The sequence below is a fragment of the Camelus dromedarius genome, chromosome 8 (assembly GCF_036321535.1).
Source record: "Camelus dromedarius isolate mCamDro1 chromosome 8, mCamDro1.pat, whole genome shotgun sequence".
NCBI lineage: Eukaryota > Metazoa > Chordata > Mammalia > Artiodactyla > Camelidae > Camelus > Camelus dromedarius.
In genome coordinates, this window is record NC_087443.1 from 41,809,604 (window position 1) to 41,829,732 (window position 20,129).

The 20,129-nt window shown below is 39.1% G+C and overlaps 1 protein-coding gene and 1 long non-coding RNA gene across 13 annotated transcripts in view; both read left to right on the top strand.

The window, feature by feature from the left end:
- The window catches only part of LOC116155788 (uncharacterized), a 43,415-nt gene extending 35,250 nt beyond the window's left edge, over positions 1-8,165 (top strand). Inside the window, exons 2-4 of the long non-coding RNA XR_010382048.1 lie at positions 3,654-3,854; positions 6,473-6,658; positions 8,006-8,165. This is a non-coding gene — a long non-coding RNA (uncharacterized LOC116155788). The remainder of the gene's footprint in view (positions 1-3,653; positions 3,855-6,472; positions 6,659-8,005) is intronic.
- A 412-nt stretch (positions 8,166-8,577) lies between these two features.
- Positions 8,578-20,129, top strand: part of FAM13C (family with sequence similarity 13 member C) — a 542,774-nt gene continuing 531,222 nt past the window's right edge. For 10 of the 12 annotated variants that reach the window (XM_031461297.2, XM_064488162.1, XM_031461298.2 and 7 more), the window contains exon 1: positions 14,268-14,438. In XM_031461297.2, the coding sequence (XP_031317157.1) occupies positions 14,377-14,438 (62 nt within the window). In that variant the 5' untranslated portion in view covers positions 14,268-14,376. The other 2 variants (XM_064488166.1, XM_010985766.3) reach the window with 2 other exon arrangements.

Genomic DNA, 20,129 nt, shown 5'->3' on the forward strand with positions numbered 1-20,129 from the left:
CCACCAAGGCAGGCTTTCCTCAAAAACTCAGAGATGGCTTTTCCCTTCTGCACAATTCCTACTGGCCCCGCATTTAAAATGTGCTCAGTTAATGTTTGTAGCCTGAATACACATATATTTTTACGAAAACCCCACAGGAGTAGATATCCACTTCATGGTACGTTTTCTTTAGGCAGTTTTTTTCCTTCAGAAGAATGGCTTCATTTACTCAAAAGGAGCCGACCTCTCCCCTCACTCTCCCCACAAAGTTCACATTGAAGTCCCACTTGCTGGTTCTTTCTGCCCCTGTAATCACGGCTGACTGGCTGTTGGCCAAATAAGGCGATGATGTCTGTGTAGAGCTCTTCGAGATTCTGAACAGTCCTCAACATTTTTATTCCTGAGTGTGGTAGTGAATTCCTAGCATGGGGTTATTTCCTTGGCTTTCTGGATAAAGCCATGAACAGAAAAATTGAAAGATTTTTTAAAAAATTACATGTATATGAAGGTTTTGTTTATTAGAGATAACAGACTGTATATATGAGTTGGATACCATTTGGCAACTTTAAAAAAAAGTAAGGAATAATTTAAAATACTCTAGCAAATAATAATACAATAAAAGTAAGTGGCGGCTTGATGACATCCATCCACAGAACTTACCGTGTACATTATCACAACTTAACTTTTCAGCTGCTTAACCAATGTGACTGTTATTCCACTGCCTTCATCAATTTAATTTCACTATTCCAGGGTATTCTTGCCCAGGAAGATAAAAGTTGCAAATATATTTATTGCTTGTTTCAGGAACTTCCCCTAAAGTCTGTTTAAATGAACATTAAAACTAATCACCTCCTCAGCAGGCAGCAGCAAGCCAGTGTTTGTATGCCTCAAGACTCTTTGAACTCTACCTCAAAATCCTTACCTTGTTGTATCCACAGGTCATAAATCATTATATCATGATCCTTACTTGTCCTAATCATGTCCCCTTCCCACTGAATGATCCACCTTCAACTAGACCCCACAATCTCATAAATATTCCAGCTTTGCCATCCTCACTTTAAGAGGGTAGTGAAAGTCTGGCAAGGTGGTGTTCTCCCTTAACAGGTAAGAATAAACTTAGCTTTGTTGTATCAAAGTCTTTTTTGATGATATTTTGGAGGAGCTGGCATTTGGTAAAAGAAGAATGGCTTGAATACTGATAATTGGAAAAGCTGAATCTTGTATATATGGGGCTTGTTACACGTGTTTCTCTACTTTTGTGTATATTGGGAAAGTTAAAAAATAAAAAAAAGCTAAAATCCTTGAGTTAAAACCTAGATGGGCTGGAGGCCAAGGAAAGGAGCTGGTGAGTGAGTGATGAGAGCTCAAGACAACGTGATAAGCAGGCTGGAAAATAGAGCCTTGGTGTCAGCCTCCCATAGCCCTGTGATTTGGTCTCCCTCCATCTGAGGGGTGTGAACACAAAACTCCCAGCACAATTCTTGACAGTATATAGCATGACAAAGCATCCCTGGCCCCTCATGAGTGGTACAGGCAGACCCAGGCTGAATGCTGTTCTTACGAGCATGCTCTTCATCAGTGGTGGACTTTACTCTGGAGCTTGGAGAGTGTGAGGTGACCCCTCTTCTATTGAGTTGTTTCTTCTGATGGTAGGAAGATGGTATACAAACCAGTAAGGGTACTGTCAGTGTGTAAACAGCATAGGAGCCTGGCAGTTGGGAGAATCCCAGGGCCTGATTGGAAATCGGGATACTTCCATTGCCTCTTGATATCCACACGTACTTCACTTGCCATTTCTTTCCTCACTTCCATTCGTGCTTCTCATAATCCCTTGTTCTCTCCTTCTGAGCCTGGCTTCAGTAGCCTCCAAACACTTCCTTTTCTCCACTTCTACTCCAAGATCTTCAGTGACTGTAATGAGGTGGGGAGAGAGGAAGTCATCTTAGTCCCTTCAGTTTCCTCCCATAGAAACAACTTCACACATGGTGGAATCACAGTAGCCAGGCCAGCCCACAAAAGCCAGTTTACCCATAATGCAGTAGAAATTGGAGGCAGACAGTATTGAAACAGTCCCATTCTGTTTCCAAAAATAGAGCACAATTTTCTGATTGGTTTATTGAAGCTTCTTAGAAGTTTGTAAGTAGAACCCATCAACATTCTGTGTAATGAGCCAAACAATGTTAAGTAGTCTTGCAATACCATTAGTTCAAATTCTTAATCCCTGGCTGAGCCTTTACCACTTCATTAAGTCATTTATTGTGTTGATGTGGTCATTGCCTAGATAACATTTTAACTTCAAAGTTTTTTTCCATACACACACACACAGATGTATCTATATATGTGTGTATATATATATGTATATCTACACACACATATATATGTATCTGTATCTATATTCCAGCTTTTCTTTTACTCTACTTTTTTTTTAAATCTGTCTCCTTCCCTCCCTCCCTCTCTTTCCCCCTTTCCCCTTCTCCCCTTTTCCCTTTCCTTATTTTCTTCCTCTTTCCCTTTCTTTTTTTCTCTTCCTCCCTCTCTTCCAAAAACAGGCCATGCAACTTTTTTACATTTCCCGAGAACCACAAAATTTTATAGTTGGCCAAGCCATTAAAGACTGTCAAATCTAGCTGCTTTCTTATTTAGGACACTGAGGTCCAGGAAAGGTCACTCACCCTACAAGGTTGAATGTGTTAGTAGTAGAGCTGAGGGAGCTTTCAAGCCCCAGAACTCTCCATCTGTACTTTTTCTTGCCTTATGCTGCTTTCTAGGTTTTTAAGCTTTTAGCATTTTAGTTATTAGATGAAAAGTATCTCTAATGGGTGATGTTTTAAAATTGATATTTCTTTGTCAGTTGATTCTAGATATTCTGTTTTTGCTCACTAGACTAACCATTTCTGATCTGTTTTGTGTTAGTAATTCATATCCTGTTGGTTCTACAATTTGATATTTACTGTTTTGGCTGAAAGGCACAGTATCACTGAATTTTTAATGATTTCTTGAGGACCATTAAGAAGTTAGTTGGTTTCTGTGCAAAGTCCAGCCCAGTAACAACAGGCCCAGCAGATGTGAGCTGAGTCCTGCGCTGAGGGATTGACACCAAATATAGAAACATAGCAGCCCTGACTGCTCAGGGGCCGGCGGGAATGTGGTTCCCTGTGGATGTGTGTGAACCCCTGCAACTGACAAGCAGCTCACAAAGTCCATAGAAAGTGGAGCTAAGCCATTGTCTCAAGGAGGTGATAAGGGCAAAATATATTTTATGAGTATGTGCTTAGTAATTAGAAATAGTTGTGGAATGAGACACTATGCTTTTGGAACTATAAATATCTGCTGTTTTTAGTATTAGCAAATTGTATTCCTGCCCAGCCTTAGCAATGTATGACTTTTGAGTTATTTTTTCCAGTATGATTGGTAGCTGGTACATTTTACTAAGTGTCGTTTGCCCACATTTGTGAGCCCTCTGGGGAAATGGCTGGGAGAAGGAGAGAGGCAGAAGAGAAAAAGAACACAGCAATAAGATTTTTCTTTGTTGCTACTGAGCAAAATAAAATTTTTAACTGCTTCATATTTGGATTTTATCCAGCTTTCATCTAGCTAGCTAATACTGGTTTCATTAGCAACCTGCTCTAAGCTAGGAGTTCTTAATCTTTTCTTTCTTTTTTTTTCCCTCTAAGCCACGCGGGATAGATGATGGCTGGGATGTGGAATTTCTCCATCAGTGTGCCAGGGTTGTGAGCAGTTCCCAGTGGAAGAGCTGCAACAACTTCGTCCCTTAACCTCCACTGAAGAATGCATGGGAGACAGAGTGATGCTATTATAGAAAAAAGCTTGGATCTGCTTTAATTTATTATTTTGAAATTCAGTTATTCGCAAAGGTCAGTGTTTGACAAACAACTTGCAAGTTCGATCATGTCATGCCACGGTGTTGAAACAACACTGGTGAGGACGGTTGCTTGGATTAGCTCAATTTTTTCCCTTGAAAAAACCGGAAATCTTGCCTCTCTTCTTAATTAATAACTATATCATATATATATATTATACCCAAAAATCTATAGATTAGTGGTCCATTGACATGAGAAGTATAGCTATCTGCTGTCATGACTCTAAGGATAAGGAAATCAATAACCAATGTAAATGTCTGTGGCAGATTAAAATGGATACAAATTCTTTGACTCTCCTCCCATTAAGAGGTGGGTCTATTATCCTGTCCTGGAATCTGAGCTGACTTATATCTTCTCTGAGTGATAGAGTATGGCAGAAGTGATGTCATACCAGTTCAGGCCAAGCCTTTAGTGGCCTGGCAGCTTCTACCTTGTCTTTTGGAGGTCAGCCACCATGTGAGAGGATAGATTACCCTGAGACCACTATGCTGTTGAGGTCACATGGAGAAGCCCTGAAGGATGAGGTGCTGTGTGGACAGAAAGGCCGGGAACATTGAGTTATTGGCTATTTGGGTGAAGAAGCCAGTTCAGAAGGCGGTCCTCCCATTCCACCTGCCCCAGCTGATACCACATTGATCAGAAATGACCAGCTGAACTCTTCTGGGATTTCTAACCCTCAAAATCAGGAGAAAAAAAAATTTTTAAGTCATAAATACAATAGATAACTGGAACAACATAGGTTGAGAATTTTAAAGAGATACAGAATATTATGTTGTGAGTGAAGGCATTTATATAAAAAGATTACCAGTTGAAATGTGAGCAGAGTTACATGGGCCGAAGCTCATGTATAGAGAAAGAGGATGCTATTGAGATTTAAAAACAGAGTAGTTAAATGAAACTGTGGGAGGCGAAAGAAAAACTTAGAAATTTCTCTTGAAAGGTGTAGGAGGAATTATGGGGAGAAAATACCCTTTCCCCTTCATAGAACAAAAGAGGTTTTGCTGAGTGGGCCCCAGGTATCCTAGATGTGTTCTGCTTATGTGAACCCCAGGAAGTGTGAAGCTGTCCTCCTTCAACTGGATGAGTCATTAAATTGCTATGTGTTTGACTAGAGCTTCAGCTGTAGCACTTTGCGGGTGGAAGAGGTGCTGAAGACGATGGAGTTGCCACTCCTACCTTGAATTGGTTTAATCATTCTACCACCTGGTAACCCAAGGGTTCCCCCATTGCTATCTCTCACTCTAGTAGCCCCCCAAATGTTGAGCCCAAGTCATTTTTATCATTTCTTCTCTGCCCACCTACCACCCCTAAAGTAATGTAATTTCAAATATTCTAAGTTTTACTATAGTAAATAATTATTTAAGACTTTTTTCCTTATTTATATAAATGAAAACATTATGAATTGGATAAAAGTATATTTATTGTATGCTCCAGTTTTTGGAAGGACTGTATCTACAGAGTACTGCTTCTGTGAAACTGGAGGAGATAGCCAATGTAATTTTTGCTAAGATGTTTATTCTAAAAAGATGTGAAAGGTTAGTTTGATAGTATGAAATGTCAGATCAAACAATATAGAATTTCATAGGAATGTATGCAAAGCTGGGACTTGGGTTCAACCAACCAGTTGCTCTCCTTTCAGAAGGCACAGATGTGGATCTGGAGTAGCAGTTTATTTCTTTTTTTGTTTGTTTATGAATTTATTTATTTTATTGAGGTATAGTCAATTACAATGTGTCACTTTCTGGTGTACAGCATAATATCCCAGTCATACATATATATACATATATTCATTTTCATATTCTTTTTCATTAAAGGTTATTACAAGATACTGAATATAGTTCCCTGTGCTATACAGAAGAAATTTGTTTTTTAAAATTAAAAAAAATTTTTTTATTGAAGTACAGTCAATTACAATGTGGAGTAGCAGTTGACTCCAACATTCTGGGTCTCTAGTCTGATCAGACCAGCAGAACCACTCACAGTGATCTTGGGTCACATGAAAAGAATATAATGTTAAAAAGAAGAAGGTGCAAATCCCATTTCACTCTTCACTGAACAAACCATGCCTGGACTAATAACATGTTTAGGGTAGCAGATGCATTTTAAGAGGGTGTTTTCACAGTTTATCCAGTGCTACACAACCCAGAAAGACATAGATGAGATTCCAAATCACACCATGTGAGAATGTACTGAGGGAGTGGGGAAGATCTGACCTGGAGATCAGGAGATGGAGTAGATTAATTTTTTAGGGGCATTCAATCATGGGTGAAAGTAGCAAGAGGTAGGGAAGGGCTCAAGTGGAAAATATTTTCTCAAGAATTAGAGGAGTCTAATAAAGGAGTCTGTGAGGTATAAATTTCTTGTTCCTGAAGGTTTCAAGCAGCAGGTAGGGGACTGTCCTGGTACAAGTTTAGATATTAAAACAGAATTGGACCAGGTAACTCCTGAGGTTCTTGAGAATCTTACCAATAGGAAGGATGTATTTGATTATCTAAAATTTCATTCAAGCTAAGCTGTTAATAATGAAATGTGTTTTTCCCAAGAAAATCTTTGTTTTAATAAGGTGTTTTAATTCAATAATTCTAATACCATGTCCTCATTCTGTCCCATAGCAAATACTGCTGACTGATCAATCCCAGTGCTCTTTCTGGCTGATCTGCAACCAAATCTTAGAAACCAACGATGCTCTGGGCAGCCGGTACCATCAACCGTATCAGCATAACAGCATGAAATCTGTTAGTTATCTCTGCAAAGCAAAGAAAGGAATGTCTAATACAGGAAAACCTCATTACCTGAAGGTAACTTGTCTTGGAAAAATCCCACCTACAGTTAGTCACTTAAAACAGAAGCTAGTATTTCAAAGTAAATAGAAAAAATTAAGGGTGAACAGAGCTTTATCTTGGAAAAAAATGATATTCAATATTCATTTGTTTATTTCATACTACAAACATTTGTTGTGTAGCTACCACGGTAGACACCATTTTCAGCCCTGGGGATAGAGTAATGAATAAGACCCACAAATCTTTGCCTTCAAAGAGCTCCCATTCTAGTGGGAGAGACAATTATAATACAAAGAGGCAAACAAATATTAAATATCAGGTAGTAACAGGTCCTATGAAGAAAGTAAGGCAGAATAAAGTGATGGGAGCTGCTGATTTAAAGGGTGTGGTCAGAGATGTTTTCCCCAAGGAGGCACATTTGAGCAGATCTGGGGTGGTTTTCCCAGCAGGGGGAATAGTAAGTGCAAAGAGCCTAGGGAAGGATCAGGTTCACCTATTGGAGTAAGAGCAGGGAGGCCAATATGATTGGAGACAAGTTCAGTTGTCTCTTGGCCAGAGCGCATACGGCCTGGTAGATGATGGTAAACAGTAAATACACTATAAAAGTGTTCTTAACTTATAGTTGGGATATAATTGTGATAGTGAACTAATTCTTAGAAACAATAAAGAGTAAATTATGCCCATTGGAGAGGATAAACATAATTTTTCTGCAAAAATTTTAACATCTCAAAATGATAACCTTCGGCTCACATTTAACATTCACTGCATAATTTTAAAAGGTAGCATTTACAAAATTAATTAAGGGCTTCATAAATTTTTCTAAGAACCACTCTTAATCCTTTGATAGTCAGTTCATCCCCTTTGGAATTGACATGTCACCATCTTTGTTAATTTTTTATTCTTTAGTTGCTATTGCCAAAACCTTTGGTTTTGAACGTGATACAAGCCATTCTCCACCATTACTTCCACTGACTTCATGAAATCCTGAAGAATTTAATTTGCAAAAATTACAATTTTGCTTAGCAATCAATTTATATTGTATCTGTATTTTGCTGTCAGAAGAATCAGATTTTCAGACAGAGGTGAACTTGCTGTATACTAGCATTAATGGGTGGGGGGATGTTTGAATGGAGACCAGGATCAAAACCAGTCCACCATCAGTTTATATTTTTGGTATCACAACTTTGCTTCCCTGGGCATCTTTGAATCTTCAGGAGCTCAGATACTGACCGCTCAGATAATGAGGCCTCTTTAGTTCTTGTACCAGGTCTTGGGGCTGGTGAGGGAAAGGATAAGACAGAGAACCAGGGAGAGTTTTCTTTATGGAAAATTATCTTTTCAGGCAAGAGTCTTCTCTTTCCACAGGGAAGCCCGGTCACTCCCAGGGGTCCTGGCAGGAAGCTCCAAGTCACTGTGTCCAGGACAGGAGAGCAGGCCTCTGTTGACTTCCTGGCATTGTACACTCCTGGCTCCTTGCCGCAGGGTCTTGCAGAAAGTGATTTCTCAGAATTGAATGTTTCTCCAGGGATGTGTGAGTATTTTAAATCAAAAGCTGTAAAGTGAGCACAAAGCCATTCTGGATGGAGCTGATTTCATTTTTAAGAGCAACCCATCTACATTTAGTAGAGTTTTCATTTTTATTGTACTTAAAAAAAAAAAAAACCTTTGTAAACACAGGGCCATTATGGGAAATAGAAAACATTATCTGTAAACCTACTATCCCAGCACAGCGGTTTGTACATACTGTTCCAAGCTTTATGTTTATATATTCTTATTTATTATAATAATAATAGAAATGATAATGATGATAACATTTATTGACTTTTTTCTGTCATTTTCAGTCATGTCATTTCATCTTCATTGGAAGCCATGAGAAAGGTCATTATTATCTCCAATTTTATAGCTGAGAAAACTGAGGCATGGAGTGGCTGTCAAAGTTCAGACTACTAGTAACTGGTAGGTCTTAAACCCTGGCAACTCTAGAAATTTCTTTCTTGACCACTACTTTATTGCTTTATATTTTGCATATAGCCAAGTCAATACATTAGAATTAAATTTTTTTCAATTGTAATAAAGACTAAGTTATTGTTATTAAGTCTGAAATTCAGATGTTGATTTTAAGAACATTGGTAGAAAAAGTAATACATTGAAACTTTGAACATGTCAGTGAATTAACCATATTCAAAATCTAGTGTTTCCATTTCCCCCTTAGTCTACTTAAATTGTATAAAATAGGGCTGTACTTACAATATACATTACATATATATACATACATAAATAATTACTCTAGAAACGTCATGATGAAAGGGACTATGTCTGTCTTGTTCATAGCTATGGAACAGCGACAAGCATGTAGCATCATTTGTTCCTTCATTCATTTGTTCAGTTAATAATTATACCAGTTAATCTGCTTTGCATTTTTCCCCTGATATATTCAGGGTATTCTTCCTCAAAAATCCTAGTTCAACTTGATACTAATAGGTAACATATATAACAAAAAACTGTGTGGTCTTCATTGAGTTTGAGAAATGTTGGTTAAAAACAATGAAATACTTTGCTTTGCTGCCTAATATGCATGGTTAAGTTATAATATATATCCTTTCAAAACTTATTTTTGATCATGTAACTTTCTTTTGTTTTCTTTTCTTGAACCATATGGGAAACACAATTCTACTGAGGACACTTTGGGAAACACTGATCTAGAACTTACTTCTTCTAGAACTCCTGTATTAGCTTTTCTGATTCTCTTTTTGAACTCACCTTGAGCTACTATTTAGTCAGTTAGGGTCTCCAAAATAACCAGATGTTGTATGATTATTCATCAGTATTGTCCTGTTCCAAGTTGAATACTACAAAACAAAGCTCCAGACACTATAATCTCTAAACCTGATTTAAGATGAAAACAAATAATGTTAGAAGAATTTAAGTAGTTAATTTTTTTCCATACTGCCAAAACTGAGTTTTTTTTTTTCTGGGACATTTTTGTTTGTTAACCATAATCAACTGTATCAACAAAATGTTTTCATTGAATAAGAGTACTACTGAAAATCTTATTTTTGTCCCTGCTATTCATCTATTCATGGAGCTGCTGAGAATTCTTTTTTTTTTTTTTTACATTTTCTTATTGAATTATAGTCATTTTACAATGTTGTGTCAAATTCCAGTGTAGAGCACAATTTTTCAGTTATACATGAACATACATATATTCATTGTCACTTTTTTTTCGCTGTGAGCTACCACAAGATTTTGTATATATTTCCCTGTGCTATACAGTATAATATTGTTTATCTGTTCTGCATTTTGAAATCCCAGTCTGTCCCTTCCCACCCCCCACTCCCTTGGCAACCACAAGTTTGTATTCTATGTCTATGAGTCTGTTTCTCTTTTGTATTTATGTTTTTTGTTTGTTTGTTTTTAGATTCCACCTATGAGTGATCTCATATGGTATTTTTCTTTCTCTTTCTGGCTTACTTCACTTAGAATGACATTCTCCAGGAATATCCATGTTGCTGCAAATGGCATTATGTTGTCAGTGTTTATGGCTGAATAGTATTCCATTGTATAAATATACCACATCTTCTTTATCCAGTCATCTGTTGATGGACATTTAGGCTGTTTCCATGTCTTGGCTATTGTAAATAGTGCTGCTATGAACATTGGGGTGCAGGTGTCTTTTCAAAGTAGAGTTCCTTCTTGATATATGCCCAGAAGCGGGATTACTGGATCATATGGTAAGTCTATTCCTAGTCTTCTGAGGAATCTCCATACTGTTTTTCACAGTGGCTTCACCAAACTGCATTCCCATGAGGATTTGCTGAGAATTCTTGTTTCTTTTCTGTGGACATTATTGAATACCTGCATTTATTTTATACAGTTGTTATTTCATGTTATTTTCAAAGGGCCCACATTATTTCATATACTTGTACAAGTCCTGTTTAAAAGTTGAATGCATTATGTTTTTCCATTCCAAATGGATCACTGGGAATGCTTAAATGAGAAAAGTATGATCTTTTGCTGCCTTAGAACGTTTGGAATCAATACCACAGAAAATGAGTAAAAAGGATTTCTGAAAACCGGCAACTTTTGAATTTTTAGAGCTAAGAATGCTGAATATAAACTTACCTTTATTGGGCTCACTAAAACAAAGAGTAGACCTCATTTTGTGATGGCTAAATAATGTATACACAAATACAGTGAAAAGGCCATGTCAGACACTCCTGAACATAGCTCATTTGTGGCAGTAGGTGGTTTAGAAATGTATATATACTGTATATTAAATCATTCAAGGGATGACTATTTCTAAACTTATCTTAGTCCATAGGGTTCAGATCTAAGACCATATAGGCATACCTCATTTTATTGTGCTTCGCTTGATTGATCTTTGCAGATATTGTGTTTTTACAAATTGAAGATTTGGGGCGACCCTGTGTCTAGCAACTCTATCAACCCCATTTTCTCAGCAGCATTTGCTCACTTCATGTCTGTGTCACATTTTGATAATTTTTTCAATATGTCAAACTTTTTCATTATTAGTATTTGTTATGGTGATCTGTGACTAGTGCTCTTTGAAATTACTCTTTTAATTGTTTTGGGGCATCATGAACCATGCCCAGATAAGATGGTGAACTTGAAAAATGTTCTTTGTGTTCTTTCTGACTGCTCCCCCATTTGGCCACTCTAGGTCTCCCTCCCTCTCCTCAGGCCTCCCTATTCCCTGAGACACAATAATATTGACATTGGTCCAGTTAATAACCCTACAGTGGCCTCAACGTGTTCAAGTGAATGAAACAGTTTGTACATCTCTCACTAGCATCAAAGGTAGATATGATAAAACTTAGTGAGGAAGGCATGTCAAAAGCCAAGATAGGCCGAAAGCTAGGGCTCTTGCACCCAACAACCAAGTTGTGAATGCAAAGGAAATATTCTTGAAGGAAATTAAAGCACTCCATCCATCCTGCAGCCCATGAATTAAGGAGTGATTTAGACTTTCAAGTCTTATTGTCTAAGAAATACATTTTGTAAGGCTATAGTTGCCCTAGGTTGTGATTCTTCTGATGGATCTGGGCAAAGTAAATTGAAGACCTTCTAGAAAGGATTCACCATTCTAGATGCCATTGAGAACATTAGTGATTCATGGGAAGAGGTCAAAATATCAACATTAATAGCAGTTTGGAAGAAGTTGATTCCAACCTTCACGGATGGGGACTTTCAAGGGTTTGAGACTTCAGTGGAGGAAGTAGCTACAGATGTGGTGGAAATAGCAAGAGAACTAGAATTAGAAGTGGATCCTGAAGATGTGACCGAATTGCTGCCATTTCATGATAAAACTTTAATGAATGAGTTACTTCTTATGGATTATAAAGAAAGTAGTTTCTTGAGATGGAATCTACTCTTGGTGAAGATACTGTTAAGGTTACTGAAATGACAACAAAGGATTTAGAATACTACAGACTTGGTTGATAAAGCAGTGACATAATTTGAGGTGACTGACTCCAATTTTGAAAGAAGTTCTACTGTGGGTAAAATGCTGTCAAACAGCATTGCATGCCACAGAGAAATTATTCATGAAAGGAAGTGTAAATTGATGTGGGAGACTTCATTGTCTTATTTTAGGAAATTGCCACAGTCACTGCAACCTTCAGCAACCACCACCCTGACCAGTCAGCAGCCATCAATATTGAGGCAAGACACTCCCTCCACCAGTAAAAGATTATAACTCACTAAATGCTTAGATGATGATGAGTATTTTTTAGCAGTATTTTTAAATTAAGGTATGTACTTTTTTTTCAGAAATAATGCTATTGCATACTTAGTAGACTACAGTATAGTGAAAGCATAACTTTTATGCATACTGGGAAACCAAAAAGTTCATGTGACTCACTTTATTGCAACATTTACTTTATTGTGGTGTTGCTTTATTGTGTGTGGCTGCACCTACAATATCTCTAAGGAATGCCTGTATTATGCTTTTATTCAGTTACCTAAAAAATATTTAGAGAAAGGAAAGGAAAATTGCAAAGAACCTGTTGTTCTTTGAAAAGTAAATTTTGATTTTTTTCAAAGGTATAACTTTGAAAGTTAAATATATGACTCATATAAATATAGGCACAATCAGACATCTATTAATTTAATAATGAGAGGATCTATAAGATGATGATGCTCTTGGTTCTAAGAGCATTTTGAGGATCTGCATATTTATAGGCATTTAGAAAGAATGTTAGTATAAGATTGCTAGGTTAGACACAAAATTGGTTAAAGCTGCACAGTGCAATGAAACCATGAATGCTGAAGTCACCTTTTCCTCTGGACAGAGTGGACAAAATGTGCCATGTTAACATGTAAATCTACAGGGTCAGGGATCTAACCAATAGTGAATAGCAAGTCAGACACAAGTCCAGTTTCTTAGCGAATTAATCAGTCCTTGGGTAGACCTGAGAAATAGTGTCTCAGTGTGAAAGGTCTCCCTCTTTCCCCTTATTACTAAGTTTTGGATATTTTTTCTAATCTGAAAATAAAAATTTGATTTTTTTGTGTTATAAGTTAACTCATCTGCTTAGATAATTTGGACTAAACTCTACCATCTCAGCTGCTTCTGGGAGTGGAGAGATTAAAAGAAGGGAATGGGGATATTCTCAATTCAAAATTCAAAAAGAAGCATCTTTCCCAGGTGACTGTTCTCTCCTTCTTATCAAGGTCAACCTGGCAGGAGAAGTTAACAATGGAAAGAGGGCTGGACAAATATGTCCATGGGAAACAAGCAAGTAGGGGCTGGCAGCCTTCCCCTCTCCCAAGAGGGCTGCCTTTATTTAAAGGGGATAGATACCATTGGTGGATTCCAGCTCTCATCTTTTGCAAAGGTGGTGGGAGTGGAGCTCAGGCGAGCTGCTCTGGGCAGAGCAAGCCCCACCTGCAGCACGGTCTCCCCAGTTACTGGCTAATGCCTGGAATAAATTTGTCTGGAATAAATTCTCCACTCACCCTGTGTGGGCTCATTCACAGCTCTGAGGTCCAGGGCTGGGCGCTTCCTCTTAGGGACTAAAATAACAGAGTGCAGACAGATCAGATTTGATGCAGCGAGCCCTCCTTCAGAGGCTCTTTTGCCTGGGCAACACACACACACACACACACACACACACACACACACACACACACACACACACCACACCACACCACACCACACACACCGCACCACACACACCAGAAACAGCAGCTATGTTCCCCTCCCCCTTCTCGTTCCCTGCCAGCTTTTTCTGAACGATTGATGAATCTCTGCGAGCCTCCATCCCTAGAGGGGGTAGCTCTGTAAAACTGGTAGGAGACGTCTGGAAGAAAGCAAGTCCCCCGGGGATTTCACCTAGGCAGAAACAGTTGGGCTTTCCCCGGGGGTGGCTGGCACCGGGAGGCCTGGATTAAACGCGGCCAGGTGTTGGCAAGATTGCGGTCGGTCGCTCGGTAACACTTCAGGTGCTCCTGGCGGGGGTCCCGGGGTCCTGGCCCCGTGGCTGCGCCCCGCCCAGCTCTGTCCCCGCAGCCTCGCAGGCTGCTGGGCTTTGTGGTTCGCCCGTGCGGCTGGGCCCCTGCTGGGGGTGTCGTTACGAGCATGTGCAGACAGCAGCCCAAGGTAGAGTGAGCGTGCCGGGCGAGCCCTGAGACTTGCCTTGCAATGCCATGTTTGTGTATGTGCTCTAACTCCCGGAGAGCGAGCAGGGAGACGGCTCCCCGGCCGGACTTGGCTGATGTTTTCTTGTTTCTGTTTCAGCCTTCAGGATAATTCCTTCAGCAGCACCGCTGTAACAGAGTAAGTGATTCTTGTCAATAAAATAAGACTTGCATGCTTTTCTCTGGAAGCAACTATCTTCCACCGTCCCCCGCTGCTCGTGGTACTAGATGCATTGTCTCCTGCAATCTGGGGCTGTGAAGACTGTGAGGCATGCGGACTGATGGGGCCCAGAGATCTTTACAGGTTGAAATCAGCCTTTTAGCAACTATGGGAGAGAGATTAAAACAAACTAATTGCTTCCGGGAGCTCAGTGCTTCAAGATGTGTGTTATTGGAGTTCAGATATTTAAAAAATAAATCTATTTGATATGTCAGAAAGGAAGCATTGTTGTATTTTGCCAACACTGGTGTGTTTTCACGGAGCACGCTTGTATACATTTAGAGCAAATGGGAGATTGATGTGAAATGACTTGAGTTGAATTCCAGCATGTGATAAACAGGCTGAACTTATCCTCACCCTCTCTTGTCTACAGATTTTTAAGACACAGTAGAGTGAACTTTTCTTTCATGCCCTTTGTCAATTTTGTCTTCTGACCTCAAAGATCTGACTGTAGGAGGAATGAGTTATCTAGTCCTATGGTTAAAGCTTTTGACTGGGGTGACAGACACCGTTTAAACATGAAATGAAGGAGTGTAATGTTTTACTCAAGGCGAGCATGCATGATTTTTTATTAGATATTTATAGTTTATGGGTTTAATCCTTGTCATCCCTTCCTTAATGTTTTCCTAATACTATACTAAGTGTTAAAAATTAATAGGTATATGCTAATACTATATGTAACATATATAATTTACATATGTATGTTGAAATATCTAACTTCACTTAGCAGTCTTTCTCTAGGCTAACTCATGATGTTTACTTCTGGGACCTTATGACAGAAGTCACTCTAAATAGCTTTTCAGGAAAAAGAGGTGTATAAGGTTGTATACTCAATGACATTTAAAAAAATGCTGCAAGTTTGATATAGAAAGTTGGGTCACTTGGAAACTGTTTGTTCAAGTTCCCTAAACAGCAAATAAATTATGTGTTTCAAATCTTATCCCTGTCAAATGTCTTGGTGATGGAGGGTAAGATTCCCAGGCCCTCTTGTTTTTCACATGCTTTTGTTTCTCTGTTTAGATACGATATTCTCTTGGTGTTGAGCTTCCTGCTCCCTTAAGTGGAGTTACTTAAAAAAAAAAAAAAAAGACCCAGGGTTGATTTTAGAAGATGCAATATAAAATACTCATTGGGACATGCATCCTATTAATGAGATTGCTTGGTAACAATGTTACAACTTTGCTTTTGTGAGCGCCTGAGACAGGTGAGAGAGGCAGGCTGAAGTATACAGGCCAGAGATGAGGCTGTGACTTCCTGGTTCAGGGGCGCAGGTACTGCTTTCCTCCTTTCGCTGTGCCTCCAGTACCAAGTGCTTTCTGGGCCTGATTCTCAGGACCCCTATGTGGCCAAATCCCCAGAGTCAGCCACAGGCATAGCAGCTTCAAAATGGAGATACTTAGTTTCAGATTTCAGGTGGACAATTTTTTCTAAAAAAATAAGGTTTTATGGGTAAATGCTGGGGATAGTCTGGTGCCTTGTCTTTGGACACTCCCCAGGGAGTTCTGGTTGCATAAGATCCTGTTGTTGTTTTCAGAGAAGTGACAGTGATTTATTTTAAAAGGCACTGAGTGACAATTGGAATGCCATCTGGCTAATCTAAAAATCTGAGGAGCATATTTAAAACCTACCAAAATCTTCATAGGTGTAACAGAACAGACTAGGGTCATTTAAAACCAGTCATTGTCTAATATAACATTTCTCCTCCCCTCAGTAATGCGAACTGTTTCCCCTGGTTCTTTGGGCATGACCCCAAAGCCAGCAGGACCAGGATGCACTATCCTGGGACAAAGAAGTAGCAGGTGCTCAGTAAATGTTTGGATCTGGTCCTGGCATATAAAGAGGAAGCACTTGCCTCTCTTATATGTTTTGGATACAAGAAAACTTCCCCTTCCCTTTGTCCCCCTACTCCTACTTCCTCCTGTCCATGTGTTCGTTTCTTCCTGAGCACCTGAAATTCCACCTAGAGATGGTTTCTTTTGGATGAAGGACTCTGGTGGTGACCCTTATTAAAATGGAAATTAAAAAGTCTGTGCCCCTGGGAAGTGGATTCAAGGTGTCATTAATACTTTAATATAAATTATGTTATCAGATAGTCTAACCTAACAGGGTTCTGCTTAGCCAGCTGGGGATCTTCTAAGAGTCAAAGGGCAGGGGAATTGGGAGGGACTCAAAGACGTATTTTATTCTTACTTTCTCCCACGCCTGGCCCTATCTGGACCAAGTCAGTTTCTTTTTCTACCCAAGTTCATCCAAGATCAGAATGGCCTTGGCCTTCCCTTTTGTATCTGCAGCACTCTTTCATCTGTTATTTTTCCATGGTCATTTCCTGTGGTGCCCTGCCTAACCTGCTATTTGAAATGATGCCTGGCCAGCAGTGAATTCTGCAACGACTTAATTATCATCCAGTGGTTCTCAAAAACCATCAATACCAACTGGAGAAGGGGACTGGGGCTTGTAAAAAATCCGGTTTCCTGAGTTTTATCCCAAAGTGGGAAACCAGAATGAGTGATTGTGTGGCAGTCAGCCTAGTGTTAGTCTGAGTTTTGTAAAGCTTTAGGTCAGTGTAAACGTTTTGGAAGCACACTAGTTATGTGGGAAGAAGAGCAATCTGGTTAAAAAAAACCCCACATGCCTGGGCCCCACCCTTGGAGAGTGGATCGAGTAGGGCTGGGGTGGGGATGAGGCTGGAACCTGCTGTTTTAATCAGCACTCCAGGTAGTGCTGATGCAAGAGGTTCCTGGTGTCACACTTTGAGAAGTCCCACAGGACTGCAGGCTGCACCTCTGCAACTTTGCCTTCAAAGAACATGGTACTGCAGGTGAATGGAAGTCCCCTTGCTGATTGCAAGGATAAAATACCCATATATTGTCTGGGCAACCACAAATTAGAACTCTGGGGCTTAGAGGGAAGTCATTTAATAGAGGTATCTTTCACAATTTTTTTTTTTTTTTACTGTGAACAACAGTAAGAAAAACATTTTCTATTGTAATCCAGCACACACATATATACATGAATTATTTAAACAAGTTTCATGAAATAACCCTCACTATATTGACATTTTCTATTCTCTTTCTCTAACAATAGTAACAACAACATGCTGTAGCTGCTGTCTAATCTCAATAGGTCACAATATACAGTTTGAAAAACATTGTACTTGAAGGTGTCCAGTTTTGAATATTTAAGATGAAGATCATTAAAAAGATTGGTCTTTAAATTCTTCATACAACGTAGGAAGAAAAATCTCATGCCCAAGGCCAGTTGGGCACTTGATCTGAGTTGATTCTCTTTCAGGTATAGGGTTATCTAAATATGGGTTCCCACTGTGGAATCCAGTTTTTTTTTTTTTATTGGGCCAATATTGTACATTTGCAGGGGGCTCTGGGCAAGGAATCAGTAGAGCAATCAGAAAGATACTAATTAAGTACAACTTGATGGTCTTCACTGAAGCAAATGAAAACTCAGTTCAACTAAAAGAGCTTGTATATGTGCACCATGGAAGCCACAGGGAGATCTATTGCATTGTTATATCTGCAAGCTAGGCATTGTGTTTTCTTGAGTGGTGTCTAGAGTTGTTCAGTAGTCCTTAAAATTGGATCAGCTAATTAGGTCTGGCCTCATACTTGAGAAAGCATCTGCAACTTCGTATGTTCTGGTGCCAAGTTTCCATTTTTAACTAATTATCCTTTGAGAAGAAAGATTAATAAATCAAATGAGGAGGAGAAAAAAAAGTTCTTGCCAAATTCCCAAACAATAGGTATTGTTGAGCTCTGAGGTGGAGCCTCTGTTTGAACTCTAGTTCTTTGGAAGCAGTAATCCTAGATTTCTGTTCTTCATTGATTTTTCTGCTTAGCTAGATTGCTTTTGTTGGGGGAACATCTTTATTCACATTACAATGATCTATGATCTATTAAAGTAAATGCCTCTAATGGAGGAGAACAAGGCAACATTTAGGAATTTAATTGTTGCTTTCTATGAGATGGACAAAGTGGATTATTAAGAGTCAAAAAGTGGGAAAGCAAGGATATATAGTTCATTTTGTCAAGGAGAGCATTTTTGTTAAGGCAATGGATTTTTTTTTTTCAGCTGTCAGCAGGAGCAAAATATTTCAGCAGGTAGAGAGGGTTGGTGGCCTTTGTTTAATTCGTTACAAAACAATAATTTAAAGGGAAGTAAGGTAGTAAGGGGAGAGAACTGAAGCTGTCATCAGTTTGTTCTGTGGCTAAATTATACACCATTGCCAGGAAGCAATATTTAAAATTTTTAAAAGTGATTTCATATAGGATAAGTACAATATTATGGTGATATCTATGTATGTAGATATTTATTTATTTACTGTGGTCCACTTATCACATTATGAATATCTCAGAGCAGGGTCCAGGTTCTTTTTCAACTTTCTATCCTTTAGTAGTCGTGCTATTCAAAGTGTGGGTTCACAGGTTGTAATATGTCTGAGACAAGAAAAGTACCGAAACAGGGACTATGCATTTAATAACTTTTATAGGGATTTGGCATTCCTGTGGCATTTTTACCAAATTATCTATCCACAGTGGATTGGAAATAGACAACCAAGTGGTCCATCCTGAATCCCAAGGGGTTTGAGAAGCACAGCTCCAGTGCCTACTGCAGTGCCTGGAAGGCAGTAAATGCTCAGTAAATGCTTGTTAAATTATATCAGGGGCTAGACTTGCTGAGGGGCCAGAGTTAATGATTCAATTCAAGCATTTGTTGAGTGTCTTCTTTGGGTTAGCACTGTGGGCACTGTGGCACCGTATCTAGAAGAAGAAATTATGGTTATTTCTTTTCATGGAATTAACAACGAATTAAACACAGCTCAGAGGTACAAAGGAATTACTGGACAGTGCCAGGCAAAATTAGTTGGCTCCTGAAACCTCAGAATGAAGAGTAAACATGTATATATTTAGATTAAAGTGGGAACATGGCACGTGGGTGAACTTGGCTGGGAAAGTTCACAGAGCTTGTGAGACTTGAGCAGTGAAGGCTGAGTAGGAGTTGAAGATGGAAAAAGCATTCTAGGCTGGAGTGGTGTGGGGAATGGCTGAGAATGGGAACAGAAGCTCCCTCATACACTAGAGTGAGAGAATGGTCCTACTCCAGATTCCCTTAAGCAATGTGGAGCACTAGAGATTTTTCAGTATGGAAGAGCCAAGAATTTTTCACAAGGTTATTTGAGAAGTTTTTGTGAAAAGGAAAGAGGTTGAGAAAGTCTGGTGGCCAATGGAGTAAACCAAATGGCAGCTGGTGTGATTTGGGACTGCCTAAGGCAGAGGTAATGCCAAGAGACATGTAGCAGAGTCTCTTTGGAGCCAACAGCAGTCCACCAATCTTGGTGTCCAATGTCCCCTCAAGCACTGTGAACACTTAGATCCTTGCTAAAATCTTGTTAGTTAGGTGATGCTGAGCAGTGGAGGAAAAAGGGCCATTACCTCTGGTTCTGAGCATTTAAGCTCAGATGATATGACAACATTGGTATCATTAACTGATAGAATTTCAGGGAATCGTTGCTGGTTTAGGTGAAAGCAGTAAATATTGTTCTATTTTTTAAGTTTACTGGGCTGATCTTAAGATAATCCTAGACTGTTGCTGTTTCTA